Genomic DNA, 27,912 nt, shown 5'->3' on the forward strand with positions numbered 1-27,912 from the left:
AATCTTAAAATGAAGGTTCCTATTTTATTTTTAGAAATATTCATTGTCCAATCAAATTTCAGCTAGCATAACTGGATAATCCGACCGCGCAATTTAACCGCCATTGCTGTCATTTCTTCAGCTGTTTTTGTTTAATTCTTGGGTTCCAGAAAGCATTATTAACACGTATTTTGTGACAACTAAGAATGGCAGTTCCGATGAATTTTTTGGCGTTTAATCGGCATGCTTGAATGGCCGGAAGACAGGTAATTTCGATAGATTGAAACGGAAAGAGTTCATGTTGTCGTTTTGTTATGTTGTTTTCTTTCTTCTAATTTAGCAGCATATACATGTAATGCATAATGATAGAACAAAAGAAATTAAATTGACATTATACACAAATCAAGAAATAATGATCGAATATTGCCAAAACAGAAACAATGATCAAACAAAGCATTTGACAGGTGCGACGTTGATTGATTACGTCACAATGTAAACAATCGCACGTGCCTTTCACGTGGATTCTGTCAAAGATTTCCAGCGTTTAGAATTTTGAGATTTATAATGAACTTTGTGTATAGATTATCTCACTACCCAGGCATTCAAATATGGTAACCTAACTAATTAATGATGCACATTTTGTGGAAAACAGATGGAAAAAATCCTGCATTTCTAAGGGATAAGCAGACTCCTCAATTCCAAGAATAGTTTCAAAATGTTTCTCTAAAATTTGATTTTAACAAAAAGATATTCATTTACAACTTAAACCACAATAACTGTCAATTTCTATAATTAAATAAAAATAAATTTTCCAAATTAAAAAAAAAATGTCACAGAAAATTTGTGTATGTCCTTTTGGGCACTTTCTTGAAATTTCCTGTCACAGTGCTCATGTTATTATGTCTCAGTAAGAATCTATTGTTTCGATGACGTGGTTTATGCCTGTCAATCAGTGTAACTCACCACAGAGTGAAAATTAAGGTTGGGGGAGCGATGTCATAACGATGCAGTCCTGTAAATCTCCCCACACAAGGCTTTGATTGTATGTATTTCTGCTTAATTATATACAAATTGTATCAAATTAAATATAAGTCAATTCACTGACAACTCAATTTTGAGAAGTTTATCTCATTTCCCAAAAAATATCTGAAATAAATTTTTAAATCACCAAAAAACAAGTGGGTCACGTGTGTTTTTATCGGAAATGGGTTTGTCCGGTAAATCCGCCCATGTGCAGTAAATGTGTATGTAGGGCCAGTTTATCACATAATTATGAAAGGAAAGTGGTGATTTATTAAAAGACCGCTTATAAAGGGATTCCAGACAATAGAAAACAAAAATTTCAAGTCAGAAATTAATTGTTTAAGCAATAACATGATTATCATTAGCTTTAGGAAATGTATTATAGATATCACTCTTTTCTTTATAAAGGATTTTTCTTTAAAAGTTGACATGCAGTGAGGATAAGTACAGTTCCTATGAATAAAACAGCAGACGAAATATTCACGGAAGTGACAATTACGGAAGTAAATGGGAGTGGGCGGGTTTCAGTGTTCTCCCCAGGATTTTTTTAAGGCGCAAAATTCAAGGGCGCGTTCCTCTTTTTTTAGAGTGAACGTTTGTGATCTGAAGCAATAAGTCATAAATCATGACATGCAATATAAATTATAATGCTTTGTGTTATGTGTATCATAATGCAGAGTATTAATGAATTACAAGAATATATATATGAAATAAATTAATTTTAAACACAAGAGTTATTTATATATGTACAAATGTGTATTCAGTCAATTAAAGAAGTCAAAATATAAATATTCATCTCTACTCTCTGCTCCTTCTAGGGATATTGTTTCAAGATAGTGTTATTTTGTTGGACAGTCTGTTCCTCAACTTTGTCTTTATCCTCTTCAGGGTTAAAAATTAAACCCCCAGTCACAATAACTTTTGCTTATACCCCCTTTAACATTTCATAGCCATGAAAACTCAGTCAGCCACTTGTAATTGAAACCAGAAACATGGTGCTTGCTTTTATCAATTGCTAAAACTTGAGCTTGGTTGGGATTAGAAGCAATGAAATCTGCTTATACTGACAGTGTAGACGGAGGTGTATTCCCCTTTTCATTAGAAGTCATTGGTCTGAAAAAAACTTCTACTTCCATCATCTACCTTTTGCTTATAATTCACCCCTTTGTTATTTGCAGAGAACATGTTCATTCAGAATTAATAAAATCGAATATGGTTAAGATATTTGGTATACAACTTTTTAAAACAACTTTTTTTTATAAATGAACAGCTGACCATGCAGTTTCCGTAGTTTCACATTACGCTTCCGTGCGTATTATTGTTTAATCCTATCTTTGGCAGATAGATATAAACGAAACATTACAAATTCGTTAAAGTTAAAACCATTGAAATTATTTACCAGTGACATTATACAGAAGCTGCGGCGATTCTGTACCCGTGTTGATTGTCACATATTTCCCGACGCATGGATTCACGATCGATGTTCAATGATCATTTTATTTCTAAAAATATGACAGTTTCAGACGAATTTACCTTGCAAGCAACATTTTTTTCACTTTCTATTAAAGTAAATCACTCCTCGTTATCTTTAATCAAACTTTATTTTAATTTTTTCAACTACTAATACTTTCATTCATAGTTTTCATCGTAAATATCTTTAGCAATGTGTATTCAAATTTATCATGTGTATTCAACACGTTCATTGGTCGTGTTTAAATAGATTCTTCTTCTCGACCAATGAAAAAATTCGTTATATAAATGGTCAAGTGATCACACACACGATGCGTAAATACAATGTATTTGCGATCTATTTCTTCAATTTTTGCACTGAAGTTTTTAAAATTTTTAACTTTCTTCAGAAAATATCTATCTTCTTGATGATCATTTAAGCTATTACCTGATAACATAGTCCGATAAGGCTGAGATAAGCGTGGCTCAGGTAAAACTTATTATCAGTTATTGCGTAACACTGACCGACCCATCAGCGGTGATCAGTAACTTGACAATTTTAACCAACATTTATAATGAAAATGTGAAAATTAACACGCTGCAGGATCAAGTATTAAGGGACAGCGGCTAATTAAGACGCTGCGGGATCTTCAAAAATATTATGAAGGCGCAGCGGCACCGCAGCGTCATATTGGCCTGTGGAGAACACTGGGTTTACCGGACGGGCGGAATTACCAGACACTACTGTAATTGTAAGAGGATAACGATTTGTCGCATTTGTTCACATACGTTACTTAGCAGGGGTGTCATTTGAAACCAGCAAATTCCGCCGGTTACTTCTGCTTTAGCGCCGGTAACTTAAAAATTATCAAAAATAATATTTTCGCAGATTTTTGTCGAGTGTTGCGTCTTTAATTTTGATTTCTGGTTTATCGGTTGTTGCCAACTTTACAACATTGTACCAGGGTCCGACACTTACGGTTGTCCGATTGCCCGGGGCAAGCTAATGCCGTATTCGGACAAGTAAAAACATCATCTTGGTTGTCCGATTGGGCAAGTGAAAAAAAAAGTGTTATATGATTAAAATTTCACAAAATCAATAGTGTCTGTTGTTTTGTCCATAGATTACTCAGTGATAACACCGCACGGTCGAGTAAAGTGGTCTTAACCCCCCTTCAATGCTTATATTTCGTCAATTGTTCGCACTGAATTCCCCATTTTTCCAAAAATAGATCACGTTTAAAAATATTGGCCAATCAGGCTGCCGCGGTGTTGCTTCGTCATTATCGTTATCCATCGGGACACCAATCGGGCGTTTCCGACGCACGTGTTATTCCCACCGACCAATGGAAAGCGGAGGTCTATTTTCGTTGTTCTAACTTTATAATTTGACATCGGATGTGTATTTCCCTAAGATGGAAAAACGTAAAAGCTTGAAAGAGAAAATGAAATTAAACTTTAACAAATTTGTCAGTTGTCAGTTTATCAAGAAGGGTTATTTGAAATGGCATTTCTTAGATAAATTATTATGAAATAAGTATCTCTATGTGAATGATCCAATTCCCGTATATTCATCGATCTTTTCCCTCCCTCCTCGGCTCATATATGCCTCATAGTATATTTTCATATACTCCATAATCAATTTACACCCCATATACATGATAACTATATTTTATCTGCATGTACTACATTACAACCACAAAAATAGCATGTAAAAGTTTGGACATGTAGATTTCACTTTCGGACAAGTAAAAGTAATAGGGCACTTGCCCAACTGGACAAGTTGGTATAAAAGTTAATGTCGAACCCTGTGTACAACACAAGATCGGAGAGCTGCTACTCTGGTTTCTGTATTTAACATCATCAAAAACAGGGAACCATAATTTCTGGAAATTCTCTGTCTTGTATCCATTTTAAAAAGAAAAAAAGAGTTGTTGCTTATACAATACTTCCGTCATTTAAGAATCAAAATACAGAGACACGACGAGCAAAATTGATCCTTTCTGCCGACAGACATCAAATTTCATTAAAATGTCCGACTGCTTATAAAGTATAAGGTATGCAGTGAGATACAGGGTTGGCAAAAACCCTGTTTTATGAGTATTGCCCAGCAAATACTGGGAAAACCTGGGTTTGCTGGGATTTACCGGGTAATACTGGGTAATATGAAATACTGGCTTGAATTTTAAAGAGGATTCAGTGATTAATCACAAATGCAATACATTAAAGATTTTTTTATAAAAATAAGATATAGTATTTTAATTTATACATGTAAGTTCACTTGTTTGTGACACTTTATATAAAGTTTATGAATTTGAGAATATATTAATGGTCCAGCAACTCTAAGACAAGTGTACATGAAGACACATAAGACAAATGTGAAAAGTGTTGACTTAAAGTCGAAAAATTCAATTTGTTTTTTTTATAAGTATAACTAACATTAAGAATTAACAATTCTATGTAAGGAAAATTACTTTTAAACAATTTTTGTTCATTACTAAAAATGTTTACTAAGATCTCACTGAGATACCTTCTCTCTATATGATACATCAGTTACCGCTGTGGACAATAAACTTGGAATTGTTAGTAAATAGCAAATATAAGTTATTTAGAAAACAAAAAAATAACCGATTTTGGAATAAAGGGGGAGGGCTAAAGAAAAATTGTCCTGTCCCCAAGTACCTATGATCTTTTTGCCTGAAACAGTCTAATTCACTATTTGATTTATTGTCATTAGTATGTGCAATTATGAATACTGGTATTAGAAAAAAAAGAATGTTTGTTTATGAGTCAGAATTAATTAATTAATTGCCTTGGCTTCAGTTAAAAAATATTATCAATGAATAAGATTAAATTTGAATCTTTCCCTGAATGATCAATACATGTATGTCTCACAGTGTCATGTATTCACCATTTTCCTCGAACATTTTCAATTAGTTGTTAGCTGCAGTCTGCGCCGTTAGCCATTAGTCCAATGCCCCAGACTAGTAAAAAAATTTTGGACTTGTAAGTTTTTGCAAAACTTTGTTCAGCATCTCAAGAAAAATGTTGGAATATTGGTCTTCTGACTAGTAGTCCGAAAAGATTTTGGTGCAGACCGTACTTGAAAGTCCAGGTATAGTGAGAATATGAAAAACAGTGATTTCATGTCATTTGAGAGGTCGAACTGGTAAACAGTGTAGAGAAAGGTGAAAATTTGACAGGAAAAACACATTTCAAAATTACAGCAACACTTTTTTATTTAGAAATTTGAATAAATTCTAGAATTACAGTATGATAATTAAATAATGTTAGAATTGTTTATCTAAAGATAGGAAAATTTTGGGAAAATGGTTTCAGGATGGTAACTTGAATTTCACTTAATTTATTGCAATTTAACATATATATACAGATGGAAGATATGGGGAAGGTGAAGAAGCCTATTGATATTGATTTTTGGAACAACTGTTCAAAAGGTCGCTGTTAATGAAAAACATTTGTTTTTGTCGAGCCTGCGACTTTTGTCGCAGAATGCTCGACATAGGGATAGTGATCTGGCGGCGTTAACTAACTTCTTAAAAGCTTAATATTTCAGAAGGTAGAAGACCAGGATGCTTCAATACTTTGTATATAGATGCCTTATGATATGAAGTTTCGGTCTGTTATATCCATTGTCCTTGACCTCATTTTCATGGTTCAGTGACTACTTGAAAAAAAAGTTCAGATTTTTTGTAATGTTAATTTCTCTCTTATTATGAGTAATAGGATAACTATATTTGGTATGTTATGTACCTTACAAGGTCCTCATGCCTGTCAGATAGTTTTCACCTGACCTCGACCTCATTTCATGGATCAGTGAACAAGGTTAAGATTTCGTGGGCAAGTCCATATCTCAGATACTATAAGCAATAGGTCTACTATTTTTGGTGTATGGAATGATTGTAATGTGTACATGTCCAACTGGCAGGTGTCATCTGACCTTGACCTCATTTTCATGGTTCAGTGGTCATAGTTTAGTTTTTGTGTTTTGGTCTGTTTTTCTAATACTGTATGCAGTAGGTCAACTATATTTGGTGTATGGAAATATTTTACGATGTACATGTTAGTCTGGCAGGTTTCATTTGACCTTGACCTCATTTTCACGGTTCATTACTCAATGTTAAGTTTTTGTGTTTTGGTCTGTTTTTCTAATACTGTATGCAGTAGGTCAACTATATTTGGTGTATGGAAATATTTTACGATGTACATGTCAGTCTGGCATGTTTTATTTGACCTTGACCTCATTTTCATGGTTCATTGCTCAATGTTAAGTTTTTGTGTTTTGATCTGTTTTTCTAATACTGTATGCAAAAGGTTAACTATATTTGGTGTATGGAATGATTGTAAGGTGTATATGTCTGTCTGGCAGGTATCATCTGACCTTCACCTCATTTTCATGGTTGATTTGTCAATGTTCAGTTTTCCTGGTTAACTTTGTTTCTTAGATACCTTAAGCAATAGGTCAACTATATTTGATGCATGGAATGATTTTAAGGTGTACATGTCTGTCTGGCAGGGTTCATCTGACCTTGACTTCATTTTCATGTTTCATTGGTCAGTATAGAATTTCCATGGTTTGGTCTGTTTCTTTTATACTATAAGCAATAGGTTATCTATATTCTGTGTATGGAATGATTGTATTAAAGGTGTACATGTATTTCTGGCTTGGTTTATCTGACCTTGACCTCATTTTCTTGGATCATAAATGTTAATGTGATACTTGTAGTAAAACTTTATATGTAGGACTATCAACATAAAATCAATGGTCAGTATAGTAGGCGAGACATTTCAGCGTGTGCACTCTTGTTTAATTTGGTTTTCAGGATGGTATTTCACTTTGTTTTTCCGTGCAATAATTTATGAACCATTTGACCTATGGTTTTCAAATTAGATAATGTTGTTTCTGATGATAAAATGGAGGCAATTTCGATATTGACGATTCAGGAGTTATGATCCTTGATAGATTGAAAAATGTCAATTCATTTTGTTTCCGTGCAATCACCTTTGAACCATTCCTTTAGAGCTTTTAAAATTTTAATATGTTGTAACTGATGACAAAAAAGAGATCAAGTTGGATTTTGACAATTATCGATTTTGCTGTTCAATAGGTATGCTCCTTGATTGATTGGATAATAGGTATAGAGTGTGGCAAGTCAAACAAGCCTGAAAAGGCCTTCAAAATACGGAAAACCAGGTTTGCTGTTAATTTGACATTTCATTTCTTGTGAATGATGAGCTAAAATTCTGATGTCAAACCTGCGCTGAGGAGAAAGATTTCAACTTTATGAACATGGAAAAATATGGGAGTTTGCAAGCAGGATTAATTTGAAAATCTTAATTTAACATTTAAATGGGGACACTTTCATAAAAGCGGTTGTAAATGTCCAAAACATGATGTGTTGACAATTGTCAGTCGGCTGACTTTCAGATCACATGTTGTCACCTCTTGCGTTTTGCCACTTACCACTTTGTTTGCAAATTATATCAATAATAAATATACATAGCCAATAACTTTTTCAAAGAATGGCAAACAAAATTAATGCATAGCAGGCTAGGACTGCTATTCTAAAATAGCATATGGAAAACACTGTACTTCCTGTTTTTCCATAATTTGAAGTTTTCAAAATGTTGAATAAACTTTTAAATTTTTATCACACACTTCTCTATTACTGAACAAAATGGCTTCATGTTTGGTCAGTAGTGTTTCCTGGAGCATTTGAAAAGTGCAGCATAATTTCTATTCTCAAAGGGCACTGTTGGAGAGATTGGTGACACTTTTAAGAGCACCATTTCGCGTGGAGTGCTATACTTTTTGGGCACCCTTATTAGAGATACCAAGGTGCTGTTATGGATAGGGATTGAATTTAAATATACCATTTTAACTACCAGAGTCTAAATGACATAGATGTAAGCAACTCATTTATTACATATACAAATGTAAACTTGTTTTTTTTAGTTCATCAAGTAGACAGTCTTTTAGCAGTGACGAGGAGACTGACGAGGGAGAGCATATAGATCATGATTATAATCTTCCACAAAGACATAAACACATTAATAAAGGTCGTTGGTCAAGAGAAGAGGTAAGTAGAAGAAAGTTCCCAAAATTTCCTTTACATTCATATTTTGTTCTGGGTCTTAGATGGACTAAACATTTAAAATTTTGGTCTGTCTTAAATAGACGGTTACTAATGGTAGAATTTTTTTTATATGTTAATTTTTTTTTAACTTCTATACTGCAAGAAAACTTACCAACAGTACAGTTATTGATTGGTTTGAGGTCAATAGCTGTTGAATGAGAATCCAGTCTAAAACTGACTTGTTAAACAACCATCAAATATTTTTGTTCCTAAAAATTATTTGTGCCATGATAGAGGCTGAAAATGGTATTTTATGTCATTTCCATGCAATGATATAAGAGACATTTGAACCAACACTTTTCAATTTTTTATTTTTTATTTTTAATGACAAAATGGAGGTAAAGTTTGATATTGAAAAACTTCTCATTTCCATGCAATGATATAAAAGCATTTGAACCAATACTGTTCAAATTTTAATTTTTAACTGATGACAAAATGGAGGTTAAGTTTGATATTGAAAAACTTCACTTTTGCTGTTCATTAGTTTATGTATCCTAATTGCTTTAACAATGACACTGTTAAATGTAATAACAACCTGATTTTCCTTCATTTTGATGACATCTTGTTTACATACATAAAGTAATTACATCATGTACATAGAGAAAAATATTGTAAAGGTTAAAATAAATTTTAAAAATAGGTTAAGTTTTAATCCATGATAGAGAATCAAAATCAATACTTAGAAACATCCATTTCTAGAGTTAGTTCATAACTTTTTCAATGTGATTTTTGCATGCAGGTTGAAATTATTTGTATTTCCAGGACGACTTACTGCGGAGAGTAGTAGAGTTACAGAATCACAATAATACAGATTGGAAGAAAGTTGCACAATATTTTCGTGATAGAATTGATATACAGTGTCAGCATCGTTGGTTTAAAGTTCTGAATCCTGAACTTATTAAAGGACCTTGGACAAAAGAGGTATTAAGTTTTTTATTTAAATAAAAAGATTGAACGCTACCAATACACATTAGATATCAGATTGTCTTCAGACATATATGTCTTTTTCCGTTGAATATGAAGAAAGCATCCAAAGAAACATACATGCAGTAACAAATATTTCTTCAAGGGTTTTAACATGCACATAAACAGCAAAAAAGTATACATAACTACCATGAAAATGATGAACATGAAAAAAATAATATAATTTATAGTTTTGGATATTTCTTAAAAGAATACTTTAAATAATTGTTTAATTTTTACAGGAGGACGAAAAGGTGATTAAACTTGTCAAGGAACTAGGACCAAAACGTTGGACAGTGATTTCACGTCATTTGAAAGGTCGAACTGGTAAACAGTGTAGAGAAAGGTGAAAAATTGACAGAAAAACACATTTCAAAATTACATCAACACTTTTTTATTTAGAAATTTGATTTAATTCTAGAATTACAGTATGATAATTAAATTATGTTACACTAGAATTGAATGAAAAAGTAGATAGGTACACAGATTGCATATATGGCATGGGATAATGGAGAAAATCATGAGTATGGATAAATAATGTTTTATTTGAGGTTTACATGAATTCTGATAACTTTATCTGACTAATAGACAATGAAAATGTTTTTATATGACATTCAAACATAGAGAAAAAACAAGTGTGAGGAGAAATTTCTACCTTTCATACCAAGGTTAAGAAAAACTGGCAACAATGTAATAGTTTGTGATAATGTCAGTTTTATCAGGAACCACTAGTGGTAGGTCAGTGATATTTGGTATGCAGTTGTATTAGTACTGGCACATCTCATTCCCATAGAGATTATTTGGCCCTGCCCCCTCAGTCATGGTAAATGGACTTTAAAACTTTTGCTTCGTTTACATGTATGTACAATGTATTAGTTTGTGATTAGGTCAGTTTATGGAGAACTACTAGTGGTAGGTCAATGGTATTTGGTATGCTGTTGTATAAGCATTGACACATCTTATTTCCATGAAGATTATTTTGTCCTGCCCCCTCAGTCATGGTAAATTGACTTTAAAACTTTTTCTTTGTTTACATGTATGTATTATTTTGTGATTAGGTCAGTTTATGGGGAACAACTAGTGGTAGGTCAATGGTATTTGCTATGCATTTGTATAAGCATTGATACATCTTATCTGCATACCAAATATTATTGACTTAACATTAGTGCTTTATCTTAAACTGATTTAGAGCTATTTTCCTAATGCTTGTAGTTTAAAGGTTTGGTTGGCTTGTTTGCTTTGTTTGTATAAATGTTTGCTCAAGCATTGTAATTAAGATTGACATCTGCAATCAATAGATAGGCGGGGCTTAATTCAGCGTATATACATTATACTTAAATGTTATTGGATGTTAAGTATAATGTAAAATATTGCCATTTTAATTCAAGCATTTTACTATAAAAGCTGCAAAAAGCTAGACATTTCTCTGTGTCATAATATACAATAACCTCAGAATGTTTTGTTTTTTTAAATAGGTGGCATAATCATCTAAACCCAGACATCAACAAGTCAGCTTGGAGAGAAGACGAAGATAACCTGATATATGCCTTGCATAGAGAGCTAGGCAATAGGTGGGCAGAGATTGCTAAATACTTGCCTGGCAGGTAAAGAATATAAGTTATAGGAATAGATTTTTCCCAAAACTGACTGAAGGATTAATGTCTCACAATATAAAGTTTTATTGTATAGCAACATAATATTTCCTCTTGAATGTAGCAAATAGTTCGTGTGCAATATTCCATTTCTGAAAAAAACAGAAACTGCTGTCTTAGTAATTATGTTGGAGCTGTAGACGACAGGAGTCACATGTCAAGTTAAGTCAAGAATGGTAGCACAAAAGATAATGGTTATTCCTAGAAAATGCCATCAGGTCATTGGAATATTACATCACCCATCTTTAATAAAATCTTAATTTATTTTTGTTTTTTATGGGGTATGAACAGACTTGTAATATGTATGAATTTACAAAATGAACAAAAGAACAAACATTGTTTCTGATTTATTTATTTGGGATTAATCTTCTTATTTACAATCTTGTAATCTCAATGCATTCAGTTTAATTGGAAGAAGGAAATACTATGATTAAAACCATTAAAAAAAACAGTAAAACCATTAAAAAAAACAGTCTGGCAAGAAGTGACAAGTCTTTATTTATATATTAACATTCCACCACGTTATTTTTGTAAATACTGTGGATTCATTATTATTCATGGGATACCAATATTTAGTGAATTTTATGGGTAATAAAAGGTGCCATGAGTTTAATGTTTAACAAAGTACAAATTTTCTTTATGCTTGTATGCATACTTTCTCAAATCCATGCAGTTAAATATCCATAAGAATACAATTTACCTCAATCCATTTGAAAATTGGTTCCAATCAAAATAAATGAATACACAATACTTGTTATAGAGTCCACCATGATTCATGATAAAGTAAAGTGATCTGTAACATGCTCAGTAAACAAGTACCTTGACACTTTAACCACAGATGGAACTGCTAACTGAATCAAATTGATAATGATCAAAATAGATTAAATATACATGAAAATTTTACATAAATCTAGACATGTTTAATGTCTAATGCTTACTTACACATCATTTTAACTTCCTTGGTCAGTTGTCTTAATGGCAATTATAACAAATCTCCTTATTTTTATATGTATTAACTTTAAGTTTATGTTACAGAACAGACAATGCTATAAAGAACCATTGGAATTCTACTATGAAAAGAAAATATGAAGAAGATTTAGAGAAGAGACCAGTTTTATATACCTACCCATATACACCCAGTAGTGTGATTAATATGCAGGGAATTCATCCAGTTAAATTGTTTCCAAATCAACATAACACAGAGGCAGTAGTTACTGTTCAGTATGTCATACAAATCATCATATGTTTTAACATGTTCAAATTAAAGACCAGATTATTTAGATCTTTACTTTCATTACATTTTATATTCACAGCAGAGAAAATTACAATTTTTCAGATAGAAACATGAAATATTTTGTATAAGGATATATTAAGTAGTAGTTAAAGAACTATTAGGTTATTATTTGAATTAAGATATATCTCTAATAAAAGAGATGGTCAAGGTAACAATAGAATGAAAGCATTTTTTCCCCATCCTGTTTGATGATACATTTTAATTCAAATATCACTATTTAAGGTGCTTTAGCTGTTTACTACTTTTTGAAAAAGAATAGAAATATAAACCTTGCTTTCATTTCCCAAAATAAGATAATTTAAAAAGAAACGCTTAAATTAATTGTTATGCCCCAGCCGCTAAGTGTTACCCTTGTCCGTCCATTGTGTACGTCCCCAAAATTGGTTTCCGTTCTCTTACTTGAGTTTGCCTCAACCAAATGTTATAAAACTTATACACAATGCTTATTACCACAAAACACAGATCAATTTCAACAATTGGGTGGCGTCACTTTCACCGTTCATGAGTTATGCCCCTTTATTAACATAAAAATTGCTGAATTTTTTCGTTTCCATCCTCTAACTTTAGTTTGCCTCAACCAAATGTTATGAAACTTATACACAATGCTTATAATCACAAAACCGTCTTAACTACGTGAATCCTGCATCTGTATATGGAAGTTGACTCATGCATATTTACAAGCGGGGGAATCTGTGGCCACATAGACACATTCTCCATTTATTAAGTCTCCCAAACGAAGTTTGGGAAGACTTATTGTTTTTGCTCAGTTCTTATTATTATTATTATTATTCTTCTTCTTCTTCTTCTTCTTCTTCTTCTTCTTCTTCTTCTTCTTCCGCCGCTTTTAAATTTGAACTTGTCCGCACCCGTTCTCCAAAACCGCTTGTCAGATTAACTAAGGGTTTCACAATATGTTAGACTAACATGTCTAGTGGTGCAATCAGGGTTTTGTTTGTGCAATGGGGTTTATAAAGGGGTACTTTGAGGGGCAAAAAGAAAAGAGGGTTTTACTATAGAACCCTATGGGATTTTATTTTTTTAAATTTTCAAATGATTATAAGTTGAAAACCGTTTGTGATAGACACAATCTTTTTAATTGAAAATGTTCTTAATGATAAAGCCCATTAAATGAAATACAGGGTTAGTCCCCAGGGGTCACCCCCACCCCCTGCCATTTAAGAAAGTTCTAATATCTTGTAAGTGGTCAAGATCCCCACCCCTAAACCATATATATTTTGGTTTGTTATGCTAAGATGGTTTGAATGATATACAGGGTTAGTCCCCAGGGGTCACCCCGACCCCCTGCCATTTGAGAAAGTTCTAATATCTTGTAAATGGTTGAGATCCCCACCCCTAAACCATATATATTCTGGTTTGTCATGACAAAGCACATCAAATGAAATACAGGGTTAGTCCCCAGGGGTCACCCCCACCCCCTGCCATTTAAGAAAGTTCTAATATCTTGTAAGTGGTCAAGATCCCCACCCCTAAACCATATATATTCTGGTTTGTCATGCTAAGATGGTTTGAATGATATACAGGGTTAGTCCCCAGGGGTCATCCCGACCCCCTGCCATTTGAGAAAGTTCTAATATCTTGTAAATGGTCGAGATCCCCACCCCTAAACCATATATATTCTGGTTTGTCATGATAAAGCACATCATATGAAATACAGGGTTAGTCCCCAGGGGTCACCCCCACCCCCTGCCATTTAAGAAAGTTCTAATATCTTGTAAGTGGTCAAGATCCCCACCCCTAAACCATATATATTCTGGTTTGTCATGCTAAGATGGTTTGATTGATATACAGGGTTAGTCCCCAGGTGTCATCCCGACCCCCTGCCATTTGAGAAAGTTCTAATATCTTGTAAATGGTCGAGATCCCCACCCCTAAACCATATATATTCTGGTTTGTCATGATAAAGCACTTCAAATGAAATACAGGGTTAGTCCCCAGGGGTCAGCCCCACCCCCTGCCATTTAAGAAAGTTCTAATATCTTCTAAGTGGTCAAGATCCCCACCCCTAAACCATATATATTCTGGTTTGTCATGCTAAGATGGTTTGAATGATATACAGGGTTAGTCCCCAGGGGTCACCCCCACCCCCTGCCATTTGAGAAAGTTCTAATATCTTGTAAATGGTTGAGATCCCCACCCCTAAACCATATATATTCCTATTTGTCATGTCTCGAACATTTGAATGACGTATACGGTCAGTCCCCAGGGGTCCCCCCCCCCCACCCCCAATGTTCTAATATCTTGTAAATGGTTGAGATCCCCACCCCTAAACCATATATATTCCTGTTCGTCATGTAATGAACATTTGAATGACGTATAGGGCCAGTCCCCAGGGGTTCCTCCCCACCCCCAATGTTCTAGTATCTTGTAAATGGTCGAGATCCCCACCCCTAAACCATATATATTCTGGTTTGTCATGCCAAGATGATTTGAATGATATACAAGGTTAGTCCCCAGGCATCACTAATGCATATAACTTTACCAAACCAATTTTCACTGGAAGTTGCCCAATGTCTGGCGACCCTGGGAATTATGAATTATGGGAGCTTCGTTTGGGAGACTTTGTAACAGCATCCTGTTACATTCATTTCTTGTTTATATTATATTATTGAATTATTTTTTTTTAGAAATTACGATTCAAAGAGTGCAGGACTGAGTGGATTATCGTCAATAGAATTTGTACAAGGAACAACACAGCAGACTAGATACTCAGCAAAATTTACCTCTCTTCATTCTAAAGGTTGGAATAATAAACTCACTGTATTTATCTTAATATATACTTGGAGGTCATTGCATTTCTCTAATAAGGGAGAGCTCTGAAAACCAAATTAAAAAGTCTTAGAATCAGTACCAAAGGATAGGTTACCCATATTAGAAGTTATTGGGCATTACAACCTTTGTTTAGTTATAAAAAAAAACTTTCGTTGAGGGAATATATTCTCATAAAGTCAACATTAAAAAGAGAATTTATCTGATATACATAATATACACATGCCAAGTGAGTTTTGATGAGATGTAAGATTTTAAAAACGAAGTTGTTTGTGCTATTGTAATCAAACTCCACATTATGTCAATCTTGTCGGCCTTTTTAAGAACATTTGCAATATATTTAGGGGTGTTCCAATTAAACATACACAGGGAAAGCACTTTTCAAAATGGGAAACTTCTTATAGAGTCAAATTCAGAATTTCACTTATATTTTCACAGAACTTGACACACACCGATAGTTGTTATTTCAAAGTTCCTTCCCTGGGTCCTATATATGTTATGGAATGGCCCTAATGAAAGTTATGTGTACTGTTCATTGTATTACATTATAAAAGTAGTTTAAATAAATAATATGTGTTACTCAGTCAAAAGTTTTAGATAGGAAACAAAATATAAAGAAGTAGTTCCAAGGAACAAACATGAAGATTAAATGTAAACCTATCAATATAAAAAAAAAAAATAAGAGCTACAAGACAGAAAATGGCAACTAAATATTTTGATACAAAAGTTGTTTATCATGGGATTTTAAACAGGAAAAAAAATGAAGAATCAATGTTAAATGAGGACAGATAGATTATAAGTAAGATGTGTTTATCTATTGTAGATATGAAAATATATGTTATACACTTGATATTGATCGAAAGTAATAAGGCTTAAGTAGAAAAAGTACAGTAAACACTTAAATTTGTCAAACTTTGTTTCAAATGTGCTTCATTAATGTTTATATATTTATAACTGAACCTTCTAGTATTGTGATCTGTATGATAACAGTTTATGTGTTGTATATGTTTAACAGATTGAGCATTACTTAATAACATAAAACATCATCTTTCCAATTAAAACTACTGCTGAAAATAGCTTATAATTCCTTATCAATAAGTACAGTAATTGATTGCATCACATAATATTTTTGAAAATCATTATTATTTATTTATATTTTGTTTGTGAAAAGAAGGACTTTTTTTAAAATTTTCATTAGGATTTCTGAGTAATACATTCTAAGAACTTTTTGAATATTAATCTGTATGTTAGATAAAGTAATATAATTTAATAATTCCAGAGTATAGATTTAATGGTAAAGCTATTCAGAAGTTAAGAAGTCCTGGTTGTCTTATACCAATCAGTTCCCCAGCTGTATCTAGATTTACTAGTCCACCAGCTATTCTTAGGAAGAGGAAAAGAAAGGTAGAATATGAATTTGATACCCTTTACTCTATAATATCACTAGTCCTTACAGCTGAAAAGGAATATTTTTTCACACCAGGCACTGACAAAGGCTGGGACTGAAAATCTTTATTTGCATTATGTTACACACAAAGGATTTCATAGGTAGCAGAACAACAAACATAAGAGTTTTATTGGCATAGCCTGATGTTACCTCAAAAATTGTTTTCTTTTTAACTATAGCTTTACATTTTAACAAAAAATATTATGGTAAAGGCTTATCTTTACTTCCTAATAGAAAAAATAAATAACTTGCAGTTAATTTTCTCAAATGAAAAGAGAGAGCTATGTGTTTACATATTTTACCTTTTAAGCAAGCAATGTGAATTGGATAATTTTTTGTGTGTTGCTTAAAAGTAATGTCAATAAAAAAAATGTAAGGAGATGTGGTATGATTGTCAATGAGACAACTACCAATCAAAGGACAAGGATGTCACTGTACAGCCTTCTATAATGAGCAAAACAAAAGATTTTACACAACCAGTTATAGCAGCTATTAAGACATTCCCAGTTATTCTTATAGCATGTCTTTTGTGTTAAAAAGGAAACGATTGTTAGCCAGTTTAGGTAGATTCTAAAAATAAATCGTAGGATAAGATGTTTTAAGCAATTAAATTTAAAGAGACAGATGATATATTCTCAGATTTATCTTGAGGTTTGCAAATTTGCAGGAATAATATAGTCATTGTTACATTGATGATTTATCTTTAAGCATTTGTTATTTTTTCAAAACATAAAGTAAAATGCTGTAAACATTTGTTCTTTAGCTGATCCAGTCTTGTCCAGTTAACTCATCTACCGATTCAGACAATTGGCAGAAAAGTAAACATGGAACCAATAAAAAACCAATAAAGGATGACATAGAGAACCAGTGTCCAGATTTATCTACTGAAACCCAAGTGGAATTGAAAAAGGAACCAGTCACTCCAACTGGTACTCCAATTAAAAACTTACCATTTTCACCATCACAATTTTTAAACAGTCCAGAAGTACATTTTGGGAAACTGACATCAACTCCTGTCTGTAACAATCCTAATTTAGCTACGCCAACACCAAATACATCACTCAATACACCAATTACCAAGCTATCTGACAGGTAAGATAACTCAACTGTATAAAGTTGTCAACTCCTATGTGTAACATCTCTTATTATACCCTTGCCCTAAATGTTTACCTTTGTTTATTCACTTTTCTGTCTGTAACATATTTCTGTCACATTTTCCTCAGCAACTACAAATCATTACTTCTTGATTTATGGCACTAAGCTTCATCTAGTTGTACCATACTGTGTGACATGTTTTCACTCCTATGATTATCTACTTCCTGTTTACCATAAATATGTATCTTTTAAATGTCCTGCACATATATGAAATTTTTGTCACAAATTTCTCAGCAACTTAAACCATAGCCTAGTTTAACTATACTTACACCAAATATATTACTGAATCCATGAGTTACAAAAATTGACTGATGGGAAGGTAATGAAAAATGCAATAAATAGTCACACAATAACAAAGGAGAGTTGAATATTTTAGGGATTGTTGAAATTGCAACAAATTTAATCACTGCAAAATGTGCATTGTGACTTCACTATTCATGGCAGGTGAATTTACAACTTAATTCCTTGGAAAAAAAGGTACAATTCTTAGGGGTAAACAATGCGTCTATATTAAGCTTAGATAGTCGAGATGTAAGATAATAAAACTATTAGACATGTTATTATATCAGTTTACTTTTTGATGTAAACATCAAGTGAATGGATCTTTTAAAAAAACTTAACATTCACATCTCAAAACAAACAGCAATTGCTTGTGTGCCTAACCATCTGGAACTTTGAAATATACATTGTCGCTTGTCACCATCTTATAGTGTTTATATATCTCAACTTGTACGATTCGCTTGTGTATGTAACAACGTATTAGATTTTAGCGAGAGAAATTTATGTATTACTGAAAAATTATTACACCAGGGTTTTCGATATCATAAACTAGTCAAAACATTTACTTAATTTTATCATCAGTATAAGGACATCATTCGTAAATATAACTCAACATGCAGACATCTTATACATTCGGGTATTTCACATCCAATCTTTTATGGTAATATTCTTTACAAAGCACAAAAATGTCAGTATTCACCTCAAAAGCTAACAAAACCTTTAAACAGACTTATTAAGAAGGGATATAGTTACAATACTATTGTCAGGTCATTAAAGATTGCATATTTTGGCTTTAATATTGATTCACTTATAGGGTCTTTGCATCGGAATTAAGCATATTTATTCTAAAACCAGTTGTTGGCATGACACGGGTTATGTTCTCCTCATATATTTTATAATGGTATATTACTAAACCCCTAGCAGGAGGGATTGTGCCTGATATTCATATGATGAAGACATAATCTTTCAATCTGTTTAATTGAGGTCTGGAGCTGGCATGTCAGTAACTGCTAGTAGTCTGTTGTTATTTATGTATTATTGTCATTTTGTTTATTTTCTTTTGTTTCCTATTCTGACATCGGACTCGGACTTCTCTTTAACTGAGTTTTACTGTGCGTACTGTTGTACGTTTGTTTTTTCTACATTGGCTAGAGGTATAGGGGGAGGGTTGAGATCTCAAAAAACATGTTTAACCCCTGCCGCATTTTTGCGCCTGTCCCAAGTCAGGAGCCTCTTGCCTTTGTTAGTCTTGTATCATTTTTAATTTTAGTTTCTTGTGTATAATTTGGAGTTTAGCATGGCGTCCATTATCACTGAACTAGTATACATATTTGTTTAGGGGCCAGATGAAGGACGCCTCCGGGTGCGGGAGTTTCTCGCTGCATTGAAGACCCATTGGTGGCCTTCGGCTGTTGTCTGCTCTATGGTCGGGTTGTTGTCTCTTTGACACATTCCCCATTTCCATTCTCAATTTTATTGTACATGTATATGATTTTCGGGGTAAGTTTATTAGTGGCATAGCTTGTATGGGACAACATCAACATCAGCTCAAAATAACAATTACAAAAGTGCTGAAGTCCTTGGTTTTTTTTAAATAGAGGCATCCACTTTCATTTATATCTAGGAAGCCACTGTTTTATTTTGTTTGTTAAAGACATAACACTTGACAAAGTAACAATATATGTTTTTTTCATTTTTTTGTAGGTCAACATTAAATACTCCATGTATTAGAAGAACCATTTTAGATGCCACACCTAGGACACCAACTCCATTCAAGACAGCATTGGCAGAGATTGAAAAGAAATCTAAAGTCTTGCAAGATGTTGTATGTTGAATATATATATTAGTTTCATTTATATCAACAAGTTTTAAAATTCTGTTCCAAAATTTTTATAATGATTTTAAGGTAAGGCATATAGATATTGTTTGGTATGCAGTATGTTTGGACAATAATGAAGGAGAACATTCACTATGCTCCTAAAATGATCCTTAATTTAGAACTATTAGAAAGTTTATTAAAATTAAAATTTTTTGGACATTTGTTAGTGGGAATTAAAGTGGCCTCATGCAAATAACAAACTGATCTTTTTACACATTTTTATGCCCCACCTACGATAGCAGAGGGGCATTATGTTTTTCGGTCTCTGCATCCGTTCGTCTGTTCCGCTTCAGGTTCAAGTTTTTGGTCAAGGTACATTGTAGTTTTTGATGAAGTTGGTGTCCAATCAACTTGAAACTTAGTACACCTGTTCCCTATGATATGATCTTTCTAATTTTAATGCCAAATTAGAGTTTTGACCCCAATTTCACGGTCCACTGAACATAGAAAATGATAGTTCGAGTGGGGCATCCATGTACTATGGACACATTCTTGTTTTTTTTTGCAATTAAATGGAAAACTGAATTTCAGAAATTTTTTAGAATATCTTCAGTACCAAAATGACCTTGTTACCCTCTTATTTTATTTTTTGATTGGAACTATTTTCATGGCTTCTTGTATCAAAACATAGAATTTTTCCATATCTATTCAAATGTGGCTAGTAGTGTATGAACTATCACACATGTTATCTAGTCTTATTCAGATATGGCCAAATTCTTTAGTAGGAAGCTGTTAAAAAAGATATAGTATGTTTTATTTTGAAGAATCATCTAGTATTAAAGTGTAACAATAGCATTGAACTGTTTACAAATCTACAAAAGCTGTTAAAATACATTAAATCAATTATTTCTGAATAAAAGAAAATTAAATAATTAAGACATGCCAATGAATAATACCAGAAGGTTGAATAAAGGAATCTGGAAACATCTTAAACACTTATTTTAGAGTCCAGGTCAGATTGAGAAAGATATTGATGAGATGATGAAAGAAGATACAGGCTATGATGCTGATATGTCAACTATGACAATGTATGTCACACCAAGGGAAAGGAAACAAAAGGTAATGTTATAATGAAAACTATGACAATGTATGTCTATGACAGTGTAAGTTTATGTCAATTTTGATATAGTACGCCACACAAAGAGGAAAGTAAAGATAGGAAATGAATGTCCCCCAAAGGAAAGGGAACAAGTTATGTCAACTGCAATAATGTATACATTTTGCAACCAGAGAAAAGTAAAATAAGTTATGTGAAATAAAGAGAGAAGGTAATGATAAAACAATTAGTTAACAGCACACAAACATTCAAAATCAGCTAAATAAAGTTTACTGTATTTGATGAAAATTCCACCAGATATTTTAAAACTAAATGGATAAAAAATATCCAGTAATGGATATTAACAGATAATGAATAATTATCCAGTGACTGATAACTTTCAGACACTACATAAATAGTGTGCCACTATTAATCCATCAATCTGCATCTGAAGAAAAGCAATAAAACCATAACTGGTTCGGCTATAAATCATCACCAGGTCCTGTTAATTATGTGTTTTTTCATTACCTTCAGTTTTTATTTGTCATTTTTTTTTTTTACGCTAATACATAACTTACGAAATCTCCATTGGATCTATTAGGTTTATAGACCTCTTTATGTCAGTTTCCACTCTATTACTCATCTAAAATAAATGATGTTACTGAGGACAAAAAATGACATACTTTGGAGAAGTGTTCACATTCAGATCATGACAATCCCAATGATGTACAATCCAAAAAAAAAAGTTCATTTGCTGTAGTTTACATACTGAAATCAATACAATTAAAACATAAATTATATGACTTGTGGTATTGTAGGGTGCTGCTAAGAAGGCAAGACAGTCATTGGCTAAGAAATGGTCAGCATCTGACATGAACTTCTCAGAGTCTATGATCATGTCTCCAGAAACACCAGTGAGTATTGTTGTTCCAAACGAAAACTATTTTACAGTTTTTACTTGGTTTACAATGTGTAGTTTATATCAGAAAATGATAGATATAAGTAAACTCGGCTTATCCAAACAATCAAGACACATCTTAATAATCAATTAGACAGGTAAATTCGGCTAATTGATATAACATTTTAAAAATAGATAACAATCCAGTAACATTAAGCCTAAACCCAGTAAACTGAATTGGGTCATTTGTTGTTATTTTTATATTTCATGCCCCTTTACTAGTCCTTGCAGCATTTATAAATGGTTCTGTAGTCTTGATATTTAGAAAAAACGAAAAATACACAATTACTTTAATTAAACTCTGCTCTATCAGAGTTGAGGTTTAATTTATAGAGACCCTCCATCTTTTCTGCTTTAATACGAGATAGTCCTTTATCTTAAGATAATGTAATTTGGTGATATGATCCCTTGATCCTTTAGTTTGCTGGTATGTAAACAACTTCATTTAGTAATAATCTAATACTGGGAATTTCTCAAAATCCTTTAGTTACATTTTATCAAAAAGTTACAATAGGTGCTGAAATTCTCAAACTAAAATGACTCAAGTCCAGGGCTAATTGAACAACAAGTTTTCTGATTGATAAGAAAAATTGATGCCATGCTTGTTTAAAAATTTTCTAATATCTGCTTTTTTATAGAGTAAATCTTTACTTGGTGATACCAGTATTTTATTCTCGCCACCGTCCATTATCAAGGATACCCTAGCAGAGGAAGTCATGGATGAAGTATTCAATCAGCAAAAAGATAGTGAGAAGAAGGAAGTAAAGGTAGGAAGAAATTCATAGTATTAAACATCAAGAATCAATGCAAAATACTACAGGTTCTTTGTCTATGATACAAATAAAGATTGGGGTAGGAATCACATTGTCAGTTCATTCCTAAACCATGTAAATGAAATTCCATCTACCCATTGGTAGTATACCATGTAAAGATGGGCATGAATAGAAATGATTTAGATGTAACAAATTATAGTGAGTTGAAATGCCAGCCATTTTTAGAATCCTGCATGCACATCCACAGCCTTTTTTATGGATCAATTCTGCAATATAATTTAGTGAACAGATGGTTCTTGGAAGAGACAGAAAATGAGAATTGTGATGTGAGCTGTGCATGGTGTCCATAGAGCACATATTCTTCATTCATTAAATTTTAAATCCGAGATCTGTACTCAAATAAGTGACCTACAAGCATATTACATTTTGGAGGGATGCATCTTGGAAAATATGATTGCCCTCCCCCCCCCAAAAATTAGGACTCTGACTTACATTTTATGCTTCATTCACTTCCATTAAGTTTTACTTTCCAGTTAAATTTCAGGTACTAAGTGACTCATTCAAGTAACTCAAGTGTAAGGGTGCATCTTGGAATATAGCAGCCTTCCACAAAAAGTAAATGGACCTACATTTAACACTACATTGTTTGCTATTAAGTTTAAGTTACTAAGATAATAACTTACCTTCAGTCATATAGTATGATGAACATATACATGTTTTCGGAAGTACAAATTTTTGTATAAGAAGCTCACTTTGACCTACATTTTACACTTCATTGACTTGCATTAAGCTTTTCATTTGAGTTAATTTTTTCAATTAAGGCCAGTCTAAGCTAAATTGAATGATTCATTGTATATAGTTCACCAAGAACATTTCTGAGATATTAAGTGACTATTTCACACTGAAGTTAATTGTTAAAAGTTCATCATGTTAATATGGGAATGAGGTGAACTTTGAAATAATAGAATACCTATGCTTGATATTTCTGATCAGTGTTCAACCTTGTAATGGAAACTTGCCTAGATTTAAAACAAGCTGGTTTATAACACTATATATATACCTGAAAGTTTGTTACTATGGAAGGACAACTGAAAATTCAATTATTTTGAAGAGCAGAGATATAAGGGACAGTCATAGTGTCTTTTGTTGATAAATTTGAAAGAGAAATCAACAGCTTTATGATGGAAAATTAAAGAGGAAAAGAAAATGTTATCTTTAAATGACCAATGATTTTGTTTGACAGTTCAGGTGTATTCTTTCATTTTACTACAATTCAAAATGATAATGATTAAAGATAACATGTTTGATATTTATCATTGTAGAGGTTTAAATCTAGTAAAAGAATAACATTCCAGGAAAATGAAGTGAAAGATACAAAACAAGTTGCAAAGGTAGGTTGTAAAAGAGAGGCAAAAGTAACTAAAGGGATATTCAAACTCATTAGTTGAAAACAAACTGACAATGCTATGGCAAAAAATGAAAAACAACGATTTGATTTGATTTTTGGTGTTTTAACGCCACTTTTAAGCACCGCTTTTGGGCTATTTCGTGGCGGCCAGTTTTTATTGGTGGAGGAAGCCGGAGTGCCCGGAGAAAACCACGACCTTCGATAGGAAAACTGACAATCCTAGTCAATTAAGATTGGAGTCGAGTACACCCGCACGAGCAGGGTTCGAACTCACAACCTCAGTGTTGACTGGCTAGTGATTACAGTAGTAACTTCTTAGACCACTCGGCCACCGAGGCCCCTTGAAAAACAACGAAAAAGAAACACAGTACACAAATGACTTTTAAGGAAATGTAAATTAACATTTACTTATTTGTCATGCAGGCAAAATTAAGTTTGTTATATACAAATAAGAAGATGTGATATGATTGCCAATGAGACAACTCTCCACAAGAGACCAAATGACACAGAAATTAACTATAGGTCACCGTATGGCGTTCTACAATGAGCAATGCCCATACCGCATAGACAGCTATAAAAGGCCCCAAAATTACAAATGTAAATCAATTCAAACAAGAAAACCAACAACCTGATTAATGTACAACATAATGAATGAAAAACAAATATGATATACAGTAACAAGCGACAACTACTGAATTACAGGCTCCTGACTCGGGACAGGCACATACAGATTGTGGTGGGTTAAACATGTTAGCAGGCGCCCAACCCTCCTTCTAACCTGGGACAGTGGTGTAACAGTACAACATATGAACAAACTATAAAAATCAGTGTTATGTTTACCTAATAAAAGTATGTGATTTACTGCATGAACAACAGTGATTTAAATACCAATAACCATAAACAAATTATTTTTACTGCAGGCAACAAAAAACAAATTTTTAAAATAAAAATACAATGCTACAGTGTAACTTGAAACTGCTATCAGTGTACTTTTAGAAATCATAAAACTTACATGAGACTAATAAGATTTACGTGAACTTTTTTCAGCTTGATGCAGCCTATGAACGTATTGCTTGTGGTAAAACAGAGGACCAGTTGTTGATGACAGAGTTGGCAAGACAGATATTTAAATCCATTAAACGACCTGCAAATAGACGGACTTCGTGATAGTATATGTGTTCAATGTTAGACTTCTGTAAAGTTGTGAAATCTTCTTATATGTTCATATCAATGACAACAGTGTTTATGCCTTTAATTATTCATGAGACTGACAATAGACAGCTTTAAATGAATTAGATATAAACAACTATTGTGAAAAAAAGTAATTCTGGATATTCACTCTGTATATATAAAGTATATATTTACACATAGAATTAGTGCTCAACAACTGATATAACATAGAAGGCTTTTTCGTGTGTACTAAATCATTTACTGTGAGAATAATTTCAGCTGTATTCTGTAAAACTCCAATTACATGAATAATGGTCTACTGTTACATGGTATAAAATTGCATTAGTTAATCTAGCAAATTAGACAGTCTTAGGGAATTACGGTAATGAATGCATTAATTTCTGAATTTATTATATGAAAATAAGTTTTTGTCAAAAATATTTTTGAAATAACTTTTGCTAGACATATTAAGCAAGCAGATAGCAGAATAAGACGTTGTGTATAGTTACAGAATTTGAAATCCTATTCCTACTTGATATGGTACTTTGTATTTTAGTAACATAACATTGTTCCACTTTTTATAGCTTGATTAATTGTGATTTTTTCTAAGTCATTTATAGAGTGTTGTGTTGATACAAAGAGTGTTCCATTTTGTTAAATGTAGATAGAGACTGGTCTCTAATTGATGAATGGCTTGATTTTATGTAGGGCTAAATGAGGATATTTTTTTTTTAAATAAATGAAAACTTTTTCTGTAACTGTAAGAGTATATGATTGTCACATTAAGAATATCAGAAAATGTATTTTTTCTATAGATGAAAGTTCGTATTATTTTATTTAGTATTTTAGTGTGTATAGAAGGATGCATGTAAATTGACACACCTTCAGAACAAAATCAAAATATTTTTTTTTTTTTTTATTAATACCGTTTTGATTTCACATTCCAATCAATGAGATATCGTAACATTCTTTTTATTTCTGAAAATAAATTAACAGTGAAGTAATATCAGACTACAGGATATTTTAAAGTACAACTTAAAACCAAGTACAATTTAAAAAGTATAATTAGTATTGCCTTCCAACTGTGGAACACCAATGTTAGATAACAGAGCCTTGTTAATGTTTATATTGTTATAGTAGAGTAGTATAATTAATTTATTACTGCAGTATGTATGCCTGAGAAATGGCAGTCTTTTTTTTAAGTCTTGTTGGTAACATTTTGCGCATTTTCATTTTAAACCTTGTAATACATTAAATATTTGAAAATGGATAAACAGATATTTGGGTGACATAGGCGGATCCATGCCCCCCCCCCCCCCCCCCCATGACTGTAGCAGGCCCCCTCTTATGGCAGTCAGTGGGCCCCCTCCCCTTATAAAAAGTTCTGGATCTGCCACTGGATGAATATATCAATATACAGCAACCTAAAATACATCTAGAAATCTAAAAATCTTGAAGCAATGTATCACTGACAAGTACATGTATTGGGAATAAATGTCAGAATGCACTATAGATACTTATTTATGATCATGTGCATTTCATGTCTTGTCATGTAGTTAAAATTTCAAATTCTTTCTGTTATATACAGAAACATCTCAGCTTAGACCAAAAAATCAATTTGCTTTATTTTCCCAGTGCCAGCTTTTGATATATTAAGTCTTTGACAATTTCTTAATGACATCTTTTTATTTAAGACTCTGACACTTGATCAATTGTTCTAGACATATAGGATAAAATTATATTGAACACTGGTATTTCAAGAAAATTTGTTTGTCTTGTCAATTGGAAAGATACATACATGTATTAGGAGTAGGCTACAGCTACAAACAAGTTTCAACTATCAAGTATATATTGACCAATTTCATAAGTAAAATTTTGTAGTCTGGAAGAATAAAATGTTTAAAAGTTCATTGACTCCCGAAATGCTTTGATTCATATAAAGACACAGCTTAAAATGGAGATGTGCAATATGTGTAACAGCCATGTTTGTTGTGCATATGTTTTTGTTTTTGTTGGTAGATATTTATATTTTGTTTGAGGAATGTGCTAACATTTTGTAAAACTGTTTAAACATTCTATAAAATTTTGTTTACTAAATTTTATGTGAATGCAAGATGAATTAAAACTGAAATGATTGATTTTAAAACAGATTTATTTTTGTTTGACCTGAAATTTTTTATTGAAGTTCATTTATTATGATTTTTGTCTTGCCTGCCAGAAAAGTCGCAGAACTTGAGACATAGGGTTTACTCTAGAGCTGGCAGTAAAGGCATAAACTATCTGTATAAAGCTTCATATTTCAGAAGGTAGAAGACCTGAAAGCTTCATTCCTTGTATGCAGATACCTTATGTTACAAAGTTTCCTTCTGTCATAGGTCCATTGTCCTTGATCTCATATTCATGATTCAGCAACTGCTTAAAAGAACTGAATATGATTGTAAGGTGTACATATCTGACTGGCTGTTTTCATTTAACCTTGACCTCTATTTCATGTGTCATTGGTCA

General features: G+C 32.6%; 1 protein-coding gene across 1 annotated transcript; it reads left to right on the top strand.

Annotated features, from left to right (window-relative positions):
• Positions 1-85: 85 nt before the first annotated feature.
• On the top strand, positions 86-26,683 carry LOC127704972 (transcriptional activator Myb-like). The gene is made up of 15 exons (XM_052209213.1): positions 86-245; positions 8,426-8,549; positions 9,369-9,527; positions 9,812-9,915; positions 11,045-11,173; positions 12,257-12,442; positions 15,161-15,273; positions 16,582-16,706; positions 17,513-17,841; positions 19,888-20,008; positions 21,008-21,121; positions 21,917-22,012; positions 22,695-22,823; positions 24,152-24,220; positions 25,285-26,683. The coding sequence occupies exons 1-15, from the start codon at positions 223-225 to the stop codon at positions 25,402-25,404; spliced, it is 1,941 nt and encodes a 646-aa protein (XP_052065173.1). The 5' UTR covers positions 86-222; the 3' UTR covers positions 25,405-26,683.
• Positions 26,684-27,912: the final 1,229 nt, after the last annotated feature.

Source organism: Mytilus californianus, unplaced genomic scaffold (genome assembly GCF_021869535.1).
Source record: "Mytilus californianus isolate M0D057914Y unplaced genomic scaffold, xbMytCali1.0.p SCAF_6, whole genome shotgun sequence".
In the NCBI taxonomy this organism is placed as follows: Eukaryota; Metazoa; Mollusca; class Bivalvia; order Mytilida; family Mytilidae; genus Mytilus; species Mytilus californianus.